Source organism: Meyerozyma guilliermondii, genomic scaffold (genome assembly GCF_000149425.1).
Source record: "Meyerozyma guilliermondii ATCC 6260 scaffold_6 genomic scaffold, whole genome shotgun sequence".
Taxonomy (NCBI): Eukaryota; Fungi; Ascomycota; class Pichiomycetes; order Serinales; family Debaryomycetaceae; genus Meyerozyma; species Meyerozyma guilliermondii.
The window spans coordinates 409,156-422,991 of NW_001809795.1; the positions used below are offsets into that span (position 1 = coordinate 409,156).

At 44.4% G+C, this 13,836-nt stretch overlaps 4 protein-coding genes across 4 annotated transcripts; 2 read left to right on the forward strand and 2 right to left on the reverse strand. All coding sequences in view use genetic code 12, as the record gives it.

The window, feature by feature from the left end:
• Positions 1–102: 102 nt before the first annotated feature.
• On the forward strand, positions 103–573 carry ZSF1 (Zsf1p; the record flags this gene model as incomplete). The annotated part of the gene is made up of 1 exon (XM_001482833.1): positions 103–573. The coding sequence occupies one exon, from the start codon at positions 103–105 to the stop codon at positions 571–573; it is 471 nt and encodes a 156-aa protein (XP_001482883.2).
• A 903-nt stretch (positions 574–1,476) lies between these two features.
• GCN1 (Gcn1p) lies at positions 1,477–9,477 on the forward strand (the record flags this gene model as incomplete). Its single annotated transcript, XM_001482834.1, has 1 exon — positions 1,477–9,477. The coding sequence occupies one exon, from the start codon at positions 1,477–1,479 to the stop codon at positions 9,475–9,477; it is 8,001 nt and encodes a 2,666-aa protein (XP_001482884.2).
• Positions 9,478–10,253: 776 nt separating this feature from the next.
• On the reverse strand, positions 10,254–11,549 carry PGUG_04840 (uncharacterized protein; the record flags this gene model as incomplete). Its single annotated transcript, XM_001482835.1, has 1 exon — positions 10,254–11,549. The coding sequence occupies one exon, from the start codon at positions 11,547–11,549 to the stop codon at positions 10,254–10,256; it is 1,296 nt and encodes a 431-aa protein (XP_001482885.2).
• A 1,494-nt stretch (positions 11,550–13,043) lies between these two features.
• Positions 13,044–13,817, reverse strand: PGUG_04841 (uncharacterized protein; the record flags this gene model as incomplete). Its single annotated transcript, XM_001482836.1, has 1 exon — positions 13,044–13,817. The coding sequence occupies one exon, from the start codon at positions 13,815–13,817 to the stop codon at positions 13,044–13,046; it is 774 nt and encodes a 257-aa protein (XP_001482886.2).
• Positions 13,818–13,836: the final 19 nt, after the last annotated feature.

Here is a 13,836-nt window from a genome sequence, read left to right on the forward strand (position 1 = left end):
CATCCCAGTCGTCCATGTCCCATTCCAATACCCGCCCTTGCACACAATCGCCGTTATGGGGCTCTAATTCTCTGCAGCAATCGAGGTACTTTCTGGCTGCCGATGGCCCGTGATCCCACGTTTGATTATGCTGTGTCGCTTCTACCTAACGATTTGCTCCAGAATGACGTGATTCTTCCCAAATTAACCGAGGAAAACTTGAAACTTTCCAGCTATCATCATTCAGGAAGATCGTCGTTTTCGGAGCTGGATGATGACGTTTTCAGCTTGCAAAAAAGTGTTCCTGAGGCTCATTCGACCGAATCCAGCGATAGCGGCCATGCCAAGAAACACGATCATTCTAGGCGCAAGCACAAGAGCACCACTAATACCCAGCTTTACAAGACTGAATTGTGTGCTTCGTATATGAAAATGGGTGTATGTCCATACGGAGGAAAATGTCAATTTGCTCATGGAACAGAAGAGCTCAAGCAAGTATCACGTCCTCCCAAATGGAGATCGAAACCTTGTGTGAACTGGGCCAAGTATGGAGCATGCCGGTACGGCAACCGGTGCTGTTTCAAGCACGAATAAAAGTTATGATATGACGGTATTTATTATAGATCAATGAAGTACGACCAGTTAAATAGAATAGAGAAAACCAAGACATACTGAAACAACACTCGATAAATTCAGACTCAAACTCAAACTCAATAAACCATCACTAAAACTCAATACTGAATTGTGCGAGCCTCAGAGTTGTGGTACTACGCTCTCATTTAAATTACAAGATACTCTACTTCTCTCTGATCTCTCCTCTTTCCTTTTCTCTCACTCGCTTTATCAAGGCAAATTTAAAACTCTCTTTTTAGGTTCTTTGTCATGACTACATTCTCTCAAAAATCAGTCAGTTCAACTGATCGATTTGTCTTCAATTTGTTCTGGTTTGTTTCCAGTTACTCGTCTGCTTTGGCTTGTTGGACTTGTCCTCACTCCCCAGCCTTTGCTTTAAAACATTCTAAACCAAAGTTCACCGAACTCGACTTTGACTTCTACACCATATTTATCGTTTTCACTTGCTCTACAATATACTCAGATTCGTGTCAACTCGTCTTCAGCTTGCCTACCTCAGCTTGACTTGGCTCACTTCACTTGTGGTGGCTCCTTGTCTACAATCCAATGGTCTACAATTCTACACTTCCTTTTCACTCTCACTCTCTTTCTTTCCACTCTCACTTTCCCTTTTATTCACTTCCTCTTTTTTCTCCAGTCTCAGATGGTCCTACCACCGCCTGTGTGGTGAGACCGCAATGGTGTCCACAGCGCCCAAAAAGAGGCCCCTTGCGGGATTGCTGAAACGGATATTAGTACTCTTCATCGACTGGTATAGTTGATAAAGTTTTTCGCTCGTAGCGCGCGCTCTTAAATCGTCGCTAGCGGGTAACCTTTGTGCGACCGTGAAAAAATCCATTGCCTCACTTACTCTTCATAGTGTCCATGTCCACCATGACTGTGCTCCCTTGGGATGCGGATATACTGTTAAAAATAACCGACTCGCTCACTAGTGTAAGAATACAAGCACTTCAACTGATAAAAGATGCAATTTCCAACCTCGAATCCCAAAATTTCCATGACGAAATCATGGCTTTGTTGCCAGTTTTACTTGGAACCTACGATTTTTACTCGGATACAAACTCCAGGAACGCAGTACTGGATACAATTGATGCCGTTGCAAGGCTAGGTAGCCAGTTTATGGACAAAATTGTGGTTTTCCTCGACAAAATCACCTCATCTTCAAAGGTTCTGGCCGTCACAGATTACTTGACTTTGCTTGCATGGACCCACCGAGTCCTCACTATAAGCTGTGAACTGGAAACCTACTCAAATCTTGAGAAAATCATCGAAATCCAGGCAAAATTGCTTGTTCTTTGCACCGCCGACTGCAAATCTCATAGACTTCAGCATCGAAACCGAGTGTTTAAGTCGGTTGTTTCCAGCGGAAAAAGCGCTGTTTCAACCGCTGTTTCAACTTCCAAGTCCTGGCAGAATGTCATACAGGCCTATTTGAATATTATAAAGTCGTCTTCACCAGATTGCAGTCTTACGCTTGCAGGTGTGGTCTCAGAAGCCGCCGATTCGTTGGTTCCACTGATCCCAGCGGTGGCAGACTTTTTGCACAAGAACTCCTCGCTCGTTTTGGAGTGTTATACGACCGCTCTTCTCGCTAAAATTCCACCATCTTCAACGTCAACTGCCATTTTTGGCTCGTTTATCACGAAACACATCGACGAAGACTCAGTCCAGAACAAAATAGCACCTGCGATGGAGAAGGCTATTCTCAGGTCGTCGGAGAACTCGTTTAACGTTTTCCTTCCTTCTTTTTTTCACGCTTTAAGCAAAAAAATCGACCTTTCGCAAACGGTTTTAAACACAAAATTGTTCACCAATATCGTTAGCGGCCTCAAATCGACCAAGGAATCGGTAAGGAGCGGCGCAGTAAGAGCCTTAAAGCTGGCGTTGCTTTTGATAAAGGTTCCAGAAGCCAAAGTTAAAGTTACAGATGAGATTATAAAGACATATAAAGCAACATCTTCTGTCGAAATCAAAGCCACTATTATCAGCATTCTCGAATATTTGGTACCAGGACAAGCTTCCAACCATGTGGTGGAGGGTTTGCATGGCTTACTAGCAAAAGATCAAAATGAAGTATCTTTGTCCGCTGGCGTGAGGGTATTCTTCTTGCATTTGATCAAAGGTGATGTTCCCTTATCTTCCACTTACGAAACTCTCGTTCTGAAGGGACTTCAGGAAAAGAAACCCAACCTTCGTAAAGTGTGGATCGTTGAGCTTTGCAATATCCTGGCCAATAATGGCGGAAATTCAACGTGCGACAGCCTCATAAGTTCAAACTCGTCGGTTCTCATCGACACCGTACAAGAAGCACAAAACTCCCCAATGCCTTCCGTGAGCAACAGGGTGCTTATAGGAGCATATGCGGTGCTTTCTATGGGACTGATAGTGCAAATTCCTCAGTCTGTGATTATCGGCTCCATCAGCGGTGTCAATGAAAAACCAGCTATTCTCACTGATTTGAAGGTGCTCACAAAATTAGTTTCGGAGGATATCGCCTGGGGTATCAAAGCTTTGCGTGAAGTTGACTGTTTAAGCAGTGTTTCTGAAGAATTTCAGACCAAATATGGCGATGCTTGGACATTTTTCGCAACATCGTCAGAACCTTCTCACAGACTCGAGGCATTGAATTCTCTAAAATTGCTTGTAAGTACTCCTCTTGTGAGCGAGCTTATAATCAGGAGCATCTACAAAGCACTCAGCGACCCAGAAAGTCCTATTCCAATTCTCAGGTTCTCACCTTTGTTGTCGGTTCTTGTCACAATTGACAATGAGGAATTGCGTTCAAAAAACGCTGCCGCTTTGCTCATAGCTGCTCACGATGAACGGGTTCGCACGAAGGGAGCCTGGATCGGATTGTGCCAGCGATCGCAGATTGACATTGGAAAACTTGTGGAGAATCATGGTCACCAAATGGTGGAAAATGCTCTTTCTTTTGAACATTACGACAAGAAAACCATCTTCAAAGCCATTGCTACGCTATGTTTTATCAATCCCAAAGTCATTGCGCCGCTAGTTACGACATCCTTGGTGAACCTCATGAATCCTGAAAACATTGATTTCGACGATCTACAAATCAAGATATGGAAAAGCACCTCCGAGGAGCCCGTAGTTGATGTGCTCAGCAACAAAAAGAAGGTGGTGGACAAGAACGACAAGAACTACGAAACGAACAAATGGGAAGAAGAGCTTCGACAAGAGCTTGCAAAGAAAGGAAAAGTCAACAAAAAGCTAACCAGAGAAGAACAGAATATGGTCACGGAACAACTAGTGAAAGAAGCATCGATTCGCAAAGATGTTAACAAAAAATTCACCTCCATTCGCTCTGGTTTAATTCTCATTGAACAATTGATTCTCAGCACAGTTCACGGAAAGGAAGGTAGTGAATCCTTTGTCGACACTGGAGCTTCGTCTTGGTACCCAGCAGCTATCAAAAGTATCTTGGATCTTTTGGGGTCTGAGATTTTCAAGAAGTCTGACGTTTGGGAATTTTTGGGTGCAAACGCAGTGAATGTCTTCCTTGAACTCTCAAGACTTCTTTCGCCTCGGTTGGGCTCTCTCAAACCTTTTGTTGGTGTAGCCACTTTGAGAATTAGGTCCATTGCTGTTCCTGAAAACCTCAAAGACGAACCGTTGCTTGACTTGACAGGAAGAATTCTTTACCGGATGAAAATCCTTTCCGACCAGTCTCCATTGGATCCTCTTTCGTTGATGTATGCGCTTCCTCTCTTGACAGAGACCCTTGAAAACGGTATTAAAGTTGCAAGAAAAAATGCTTCAAAGCCAGTGGTGACATCGGAATTTATCCAGGAAGATCCCGAAGAGGAACATCTTTTATTGGCAGTGGAAATTGTCGGTGCTCACGCCGAGGCGTTTGAAGACGAGGCTATTCCGAGAGGTCAAATTTTGGCGGTTTTGATCTCGTTGTTGAAGCTTCCTTCTCGAGCAAAACTTGCAAAGGAAACTCTTATGGCGCTCTCTCAGTATATTAGTGTGAATGCCCTGATGAACGACTACGAGCTTCTTTTTGGTGGGTTACTTACAAACGAATTATTTGCAAGAAGTGCCATTTTGGAAGCTCTCGATGCCGAGTTTGACTTGTCCACCGATATGAGTTACCGCAACGAAATTTGGATAGCAGCGCATTCCAGCGACATACAAACTGCTGAACTTGCTGCTACGATATGGAGTGACAATCTGTTTCAAGTTCCACAAGATGGACCCAAGCAACTCATCAATTTTTTCCGCCAAACCGACTCAGAATTGCGTCTAGCCGTCGCCAAGGCCTGGGCCGATGCCGTGAGAAATATTGGTGAAACTGTTTCTGAGAGCATTGAGTTGCTCGTGAACGAATACCACGACAAAAAGAACCCTCCTCCGCCCACGTTGGACCGGTTTGGTTTGGTGATCAAGAGCTCTAGCGACCAGAAAGATAGATGGGAACAGCGTTCTACCGTGGCCTTGGCAGTGAAGCATCTTGCTGACCAGCTCACCAACCCAGCTGATTTGGAGAGAGTGTTCAAGTTTTTGGTGGAGGAAGAAGCTCTAGGAGACAAAGAGCCCTTGGTTCGCCAGGAGCTCCAGGATGCTGGAATCGACATTATCGCTGCTCATGGACAAGCCAGTGTGGAGAAATTGATTCCTATTTTTGAAAGTTGTCTTGCGGCTAAGGACCAGGGTACGAAAGCACAGGACAGAATCAAGCAAAGTGTCATTATTTTGTACGGAGCTCTTGCCAGACACTTGGAAACCACCGACCACCGTCTTCAAGAAATCGTTGACAGACTTATAGCCACTCTCGATACACCATCGGAGGATGTCCAGCATGCTATTTCCGAGTGTATTGCTCCTTTGGTGCCCACGTTTCCTCATAAGCTCAACGAGTACTTTTCCAGGTTGTTTGACAAGCTTTTCAACGAAAAGAATATTGCAAAACGTCACGGTGCAGCCTATGGAATTGCAGGGTTGGTCAAAGGTTGTGGGATTAAATCGCTTGGTGAGTTTGGAGTGATGAGAGAACTTGAAGATGCCGCCGAAGATAAGAAAAACCCAGTGAGAAGAGAAGGTGTATCTTTTGCTTTTGAGTGTCTTTCGCTTGCTCTTGGCAAGTATTTTGAGCCTTATGTTATCGAAGCATTGCCGTTGATTCTCAAGTCTTTGGGAGACCAGAGCCCAGAAGTGAGAGAAGCCACCGACTTGGCAGCTCGGCAGATCATGAAGAACACCACCAGTTTCGGAGTGAAAAAGTTGATTCCGGTTGTTATATCCAACTTGGACGATATTGCCTGGAGGACGAAAAAAGGGTCAGTGGAATTGCTTGGTTCCATGGCATATTTGGACCCTACTCAATTATCGGCTTCTTTGTCCACTATCGTCCCAGAAATCGTTGGTGTTTTGAACGATACCCACAAGGAAGTCCGGAAAGCTGCCGACCAGGCTCTTAAGCGGTTTGGAGAAGTTATCCGAAACCCAGAAATTCAAGCCATTGTTCCAGAGTTAATTCAAGCCATTGGCGATCCGACAAAGTATACCGATGCTGCGTTGGACAAGTTGATTCAAACTCAATTTGTGCACTATATCGATGGACCTTCTTTGGCACTTATCATCCATGTAATTCACCGAGGTATGAGAGACCGGTCAGCGGCCACCAAGAAAAAGGCGTGTCAAATTGTTGGAAATATGGCCATTTTGGTCGACACAAAGGACCTTCAACCCTACTTGGGTTCTTTGGTGGAAGAGTTGGAAGTTGCTATGGTGGATCCAGTCCCTGCTACTCGTTCGACAGCTGCTCGTGCTTTAGGTTCATTGGTGGAAAAGTTGGGAGAAGGAAGATTCCCAGACTTGATCCCAAGACTTTTGGACACTTTACAAGACCCCAGTCGAAGCGGAGACAGACTTGGTTCTGCGCAAGCTCTCTCGGAAGTTATATGTGGTTTGGGTATCGACAAGCTTGAGGAATTGCTCCCCACCATCTTGGTCAATGCTGCTTCACCAAAGAGCCATATTCGTGCTGGTTACATGCCACTTTTGCTCTTCTTGCCTGTTTGTTTCGGATCGCAATTCTCACCTTATTTGAGCAGAATTATTCCTCCTATTTTGACTGGCTTGGCGGACACCGACGAAGATATTCGTGATACCGCTCTTCGTGCCGGTAGACTCATCGTCAAAAATTATGCGAAAAAAGCAGTGGACCTTCTTCTCCCCGAATTGGAGCTTGGTCTCTCCGACTCAAACTACCGAATCAGACTCTCGTCGCTCGAGCTTACTGGAGACTTATTGTTCCAAGTTACCGGTATTTCAGGTAAAAACGAGCTTGTGGAGGACCAGTCGGAGTTTTCTGGAGAAGTCCGAAACTCTCTTATCGAGGTTTTAGGAGAAGATCGTCGCAACAAGGTTCTTGCGTTATTGTTTGTGTGCCGTTCCGATGTCAGTGGAACCGTGAGAAATGCTGCTGCTGATATTTGGAAGGCTATAGTAGCCAATACTCCTCGTACCGTCAAGGAAATTCTTCCTACTTTGACACAAATCATCGTCAGAAAGTTGGCTTCCGAAGACGAATTCCAGCGAGAAATCGCTGCCCTGACTCTTGGCGAGATGGTGAGAAGAGTAGGTGCCAATGCACTTGCCCAGCTCTTGCCTACTCTCCAGGAATCTTTGTACTCGAGCGACCAAGATGCCAAGCAAGGTATTTGTATTGCATTGACGGAACTTATCAAATCTTCTCAGTACGAAGCTCTTGTCGAGTACCAGGATGTGTTTGTTTCTGTGGTGAGAGATACCCTCGTGGATGGAGCACCACAGGTTCGGGAAGCAGCAGCGTATGCGTTTGAAGCTCTTCAGAACCAGCTTGGAAAAGTGGTGATCAATGAAGTGTTACCCTATCTTCTCACCATGCTTGATTCTGGCGACGATTCAGAAAATGCTCTCCTAGCCTTACAAGATATAATGGCTACTCAGGCCGATGTGGTGTTTCCCATCTTGCTTCCTAAGCTTTTGGCTCCTCCAGTGGATACTAGAGCACTTGCTTCTTTGGCTGCGGTTGCTGGCCATGCCGTTTACCAGCGTCTTCCTTCAATCATCAACACTTTGGTGGACGAAATGAAAGATAAACCAGACATTAACGTTAGTGAATCACCATTGACTCAAATCTTGATTTCGGTGACTTCTGACGACGGAGCAAGACCGCTCATTACCCACATTTTGTCGCTTGTCAAGCACCAAGACCCAGCGAAAAGAGCTGTCATATACTCGCATCTCCAGCCGTTCTTCGACAATACCACTCTTGACTACTCGATGTACACGGCAGACATGGTTTCTCAGTTCATTTTGTCGTTGGGCGACTCTTCGCAACAAGTGGTCTCCGGCGCTTTTGCAGCTTTGAATGCGCTCATTAAGCACCAGCCCAAGGAAGGTCTTGACCGTCTTGTCAAACCTGCTAGACAATCATTGGAACTTGCTGGAGTTCGTGGAACTGACTTGCCAGGATTCAAGTTGCCCAAGGGCCCCAACGCTATTCTCCCCATTTTTCTTCATGGTTTAATGTACGGAAATGGAGAACAAAAGGAGCTTGCTGCTGGAGGAATTGCTGAGGTTATCGACAAGACTCCAGCCGACAATCTTCGTCAATTTGCAACTGCCATGACAGGACCTTTGATTCGTGTGGTTGGTGAGAAAGTGTCACCTGATATCAAGGCAGCTATTCTCCAAGCGTTGACACTTTTGCTCACCAAGATTCCTCAGTTTTTGCGGCCGTTTATTCCTCAACTTCAACGTACTTTTGTGCGGTCTTTGTCTGACAAAAATGACAATTTGCGTTCCAAAGCCGTGGTGGCTCTTGCAACTTTGATAGGCTTCCAGCCTCGGGTAGACTCGCTAGTTACCGAGCTCGTAACTGGGGCTAAGAACGCTGAAGATGCTGGAATCAAGGCAGCTATGTTGAAGGGTCTTTTGGCTGCTGTGACGAAAGCTGGTCAAAATATGAACGAAGCTTCAAAAGCTACCATCATGACTCTTGTAGAAGATGAAGTTCAAAGTGTTAGCGAAAAGGCTGTGGTATCGTATGCTCGTCTTCTTGGAGCATTGGCGAAAATCATGTCCAGTGAAGAAGCAACTTCAATGCTTCGAACCAAGATTTTGGACAATGCCATGGTTGATGAAAAATTCGCAATTCTTGCACTCAATTCTTTCCTCAAATACTCACCCCATCACATCTACGCCGAAGCAGTGTTGGCAAATATCTGTGAATTCATCATTCGCTGCTCCAACTCAACGGTAGACTACATCAGCGACAACGCTACAGTTGCTATTGGAAAGATATTGTTGTTGCACAGAGAGAAAAAGTCTCCATCTTCTGAAGAATATTCTGATAAATTTTTGCTCCCAGCAGACCTTATCGTTTTGTTCGTTAACCAGCTCGCTGTGCTTGCTGCAAGTCCTCCTTCTAGCTCACCAGATACCCGTCGTCTTGCGTTGGTGGTGATCAGAACCGTTTCTCGGTTCCAATACGACGACCTTATCAAGCCATATCTCGACACAATTGTTCCAGCTGTGTTTGTGTGTGTTCGTGATCCCATTATTCCCATCAAGTTGGCAGCGGAAAAGGCTTTCTTGGCGGTTTTGAAGTTGGTCGACGACGAACAAATGGACTTGTTCAAGCTGTGGTTTTCCGAGTCCAAAACCTACCAAGCTGCAAACGGAACCCAGGTGCAACCTAGGTCCATTTCCGACTATACCAGAAGAGTGGGAGCCAGACTTGCAGCCGTGGAGAGAGAGAGAGTGGCTGCTGGTGGTGACGAAGAGACGGTTTATTCTGACCGGATCGAGGACGAGACAGAGGTGTGGGCTGTTGGAGGAGTTGACATGAGTTGAAAAAACTATTAGACAAGAAATTAGAAGATTGGTGATTTAGACTAACTGGACGTAATAGTCTAGTTTAGTAAAATAGCACAGTTAATTCAATTAAAGAGCCGATGCTGAAGAAATTTATATGAGTAGTTTGACATAACCGCCATTAACCAGGAGCAGACTGCTAAAAGCTTCCAGATAAGACTTGATCTATCTTAGGAGATTAACAAAAAATTAATGTAAAACCAACGTCTATTTAACGTAAAGTAAATTGACTAAATGTAGGTTGAACTAAAAGTCGATTGTACTAAAGTTGATTGAACTAATTGAATCTAGAGTAAATGGACTAGAAGTAGGTTGAACTGAAAGTAAGTTTAACATGAAGTAGCTACAAGTGGATTGAACTAATTGAACGTAAATCAACTAAAAGCAAATTGAACTAATTGAACAAAGCAAGTTAACCAAGTTGATCTAAAAGTAAATTATAAAGTAAATTCAAGAGTAGATTGGAAATAGAGAGGATTGAAATAAGTAAATGTAACTGAATGCAGATGGAACATAAAGCATATTAACCCAAATTGAACGAAAAGTTGATTGAACTGAAGTAGATTGGCAAGTGAATTCAACATAAAGTAGACTGAACTGAAAGTGATTACAAAGTAAGTTAAACTAAAAGAAAATTGAGCACCAAGTAAATTTAACATAAAGTAGATTGAACTTCTACTATCTTCACTTGAACGAGCTAACAAGTATATCCCATTTCATATCCGCATCTATATTACACTATCATACACTGCTAATTACAAGCCCCTATATCGTTTGTTCTCCAATGGCGCCTTAAAGTTATTAGGGAGGTCCAACTTGAGACTTCGCAACGGCGGAAGGTGGGTATCCTCCTGTCCACCAGGAGAATGTTTTGGGGTTTCGAGATCGGTGGTAGGCGGTGTGTTCTGACGACCGATTGACGATGCCACATTGCTGGTTGATTTGCTGAGCGAAGACATCAAAAGTCCCAGCAAATTGGTACTACTATTATTTGCAGAAATAGCAGGAGATGTTTGGAGCGACAACCCCATAACCGGCGAATTGGGAAGGGTAAAGTTGTTCCGTGACAGCGGAGAGTTTGGTCGCGACCGCTTAAGTTTTTGCTTGACATAGTCAAGATCCAGTTCTTCCAAAATGTGCAGTCTTGTAGGTTGAGGATGGACAATATCTAGTGGAGTCATTCTCTGCAACCCCAGGAGCCCTGAAAACTTGGCAGAGGGAAGAGTGGTGTAGCTTTTGGATTGTGGAGGAGAACCTAGAGCCACATTCAGTAGATATTGAAGATTATTGGCGGAATGAGTCGACGCCTTGGGTTTCTGCAATGGACGAGAAAAGTAGTCGGTGAGTGTGGGTAAGGAATGCGAGTTCGACTCGAGGTTCTTGAGTTCTTCCGATGCGGCGCTGGCGAGAATGTCAATGTTCAGCGTGAGTTTTTTCCCGTCGTCCAGTGGAGGCAGCGTTGACCGCAAGTGGATATCTTCGTCGCTGGAGTGGTGAGAGTCGACGGAGGTGGATGCAGAGTGCTCGATGGAACCGCCAAAGGAGCCAGAATTTGTTAAACCAGAACCTGTACCGGAACCTGTCAGGCCGGAAGAACCTGAACCCTCGATAGGCACCGGTCCAACGGATGGAACCGTAACACCGGGACGAAGTGAGGACGAGTCGGCATCTTTGGAGCTGTTCATGGAGGAGACGCCGTTGACGATAAAGTCGTTGGTGGAAGGCGGCGATAATCCCGCCGAAAACGATGAAAATGTATTGTGTTTAGCTGAACTTTCGTCTTCTTCTTCGTCGTCTTTAGCCTTCAAGTTCTTATTCCGCCTCAGATTCGGGTTCGAATGTATCCTGGAATGACGGGTGAGTTCGTCTGAACGACTAAACTTCTTGAAGCATCCTGGAAATGAGCAACTGTGGGGTTTTTCCCCAGTATGAGTTCTGATGTGACGAGTCTGATGTTCAAGTCGATGGAAAGCTTTGTCGCACATAGGACACTTGTAGGGCCTGCTGGTTGGGTCCTTCTTGAACTTTAAGGTCTCTGTTTTGGCCGACATTGTATAAATCTTCAAAAAAAATGACGATAAAAAAATCACAGTTTCCCCGTAAAATGGTTGATGGGCCGAAATCGGGTTAGCTTGTGCCAAAAAAAAATGATTTCTGCACCGAAACAGACGTGTTGCCTATAGATAATTCCCCGTTTGTTTCCGCACAAGCGTTTGCGCCACCAAATTCTACCCTTGTTTATCAAGTTTTAGCCCCGGAAATTGTATGGGATTTTTCTTAGAGGGGAAGAAGACCTCCTGCAGACAGCCCGCGCCAGCCCCACTACCCATCGTTGTGGCGTGCATATAATGCAGTAGTTTCAGGTATACAGTGGGGCAATCCTGCAGACAGAATATGTTCCCCCAGATATGTGGGGATAACCTGTTAGATTTAGGGGTCTGGAAAAATTCCGAGTGCATAAGGAGGGGATTCTCGGCCTATGACATCCGAACTGGTGTTCTGGTGCATTTTTGTTTCTCCGCAGCTGCGGTTGGGTGTTGCGTTGGTGGTTGCAATTCAACTGTGGAGAAGCAGAAAAAGAAATGCGAAAGGCGGAGGCGAAGAAAACGGGTGTCCGGGTGTAAAATTAGCCAAGACAAGCAACAAAAGACAACGAAAAAAGACAACAAAAAAATGTAAATAAACGAAAATAAAAAGGGGTAATTAAGCCAAGAGACAGCTTAAGGCCGAGCCGTGGCTTAACCGACATCTTTCAGAGGCATCTCACTCGCTTATTATTCTACACCCGTACACCCCTTTTGCAGCCATAGCTAAATTCTTCATATTGAGGTCGACTTTCCCCATTCTATACTCGCTTGCGGCCTGTTTGTATTTATGAGCTAAATCCGCGGTTGCTGTCTCTCCGCGCACAGTTTCATTTCACTTTCGCGGGAAGATTTCATTTTCGCACCGATCAACTAATCAATCTAGTGAGTCATGATCGGTACCATTTTTGAACGGTTTCGTTAGATAAAGAGACCACGCATCTTCAGGCTTCAGCTTAGCAAGGGAAATTGAATTTACGCAAGATTATAAATTGGTTTTGCACCCGTCGTAAGATGATTGGGTTTTGATTATAATTAAATTTCGGCGAATTAACTTTCGTTGGCTTTTTTATATAGCCATAAGGATACTTCGCTGTTGTTTGAATTGCTCACTTCAAATTGCTCCAGTGCATTTGTCTCATCTAACCTCCATTCGCCACCTGGAGTCAGATCGATCAGTCTCGTACTTTAAAAGTTGATCAAGAATACCAATAGACTGAGAGCTTGCTCTCATACCAAACAAAGAAACCACCCAGAGAAATGAAGACAAGAATTTGGATCTCTTTTCGAGACTTCAACATTTAGATCAACTGATGTCTCACTAGTAAACTGGTCCCAGTAGCAACATTACAGCTTGAATTCGAGCCAGCAATTGTCTTTACTAAGGAGAATGAGGGAAGCAGTTCTGCGGATGTCACTGTGAGCTTAATCCACGAAAAGCCTGAAACTTGAAGATATTCCCTAAATGTGTGTGCGAAGTTCCTTCGAGTCCAAAACCGCTGACTGTTCGATCTTCTCGTAGATAAAGCCTGGGTGGACTACTAACAAAATAAGACATACCAAAAGCATCGTGGTACTGTCAAAAACGTATGCAAAAGCAGCATGGCGAAAAATGTATCCATTCCATCCTTGGGCATACTCGACCAATCTAAAGATGTTCCCGATGAAAAATAGGACTATGATCACATACAAGGGTGTGATATAACTCTTCCACGTATGAAAACCTTGTGGAAAACTAACGCTGGCTCTTTTTAGCCTTCTTTGAGAAACAAATGTCAAGGTAACGAAACAACAGAAAGAAACAATCTGTAACGCAAACCCTCCTATAATCATCCCTGTTCCAACCCCACTGTTATCAAGGACCAACTGAAGTACAATTCCAGCAATTTGCGAACCGAATGAAACAATGTCACCAACAACAAATAAAAAAGATTGAAAGCCATGGCTCACTATGAATGGACTAGGTGATTGTAATCGCTTCATAAGACCACCAAAAGAGATATACACGGAAGCAGCGAAGAATATAGGAGCAATTATTACTTGAGCTGTTTGAACTCCATGACCACCACCAGAACTAAAGTAACCAGTAATCTCCAAAATGAGTCCAATTATCAGCCAAAGCATCATCCACGTCCTTTTGCAAATCATGAAGCCTACATGGCAAAATGCTAGTGTAATGAAGCATACTCCAAAAAATAAAGAACCACCTCTCGAACTAACAATTTGGTCCGACATCTACTAATATTCAAATCTA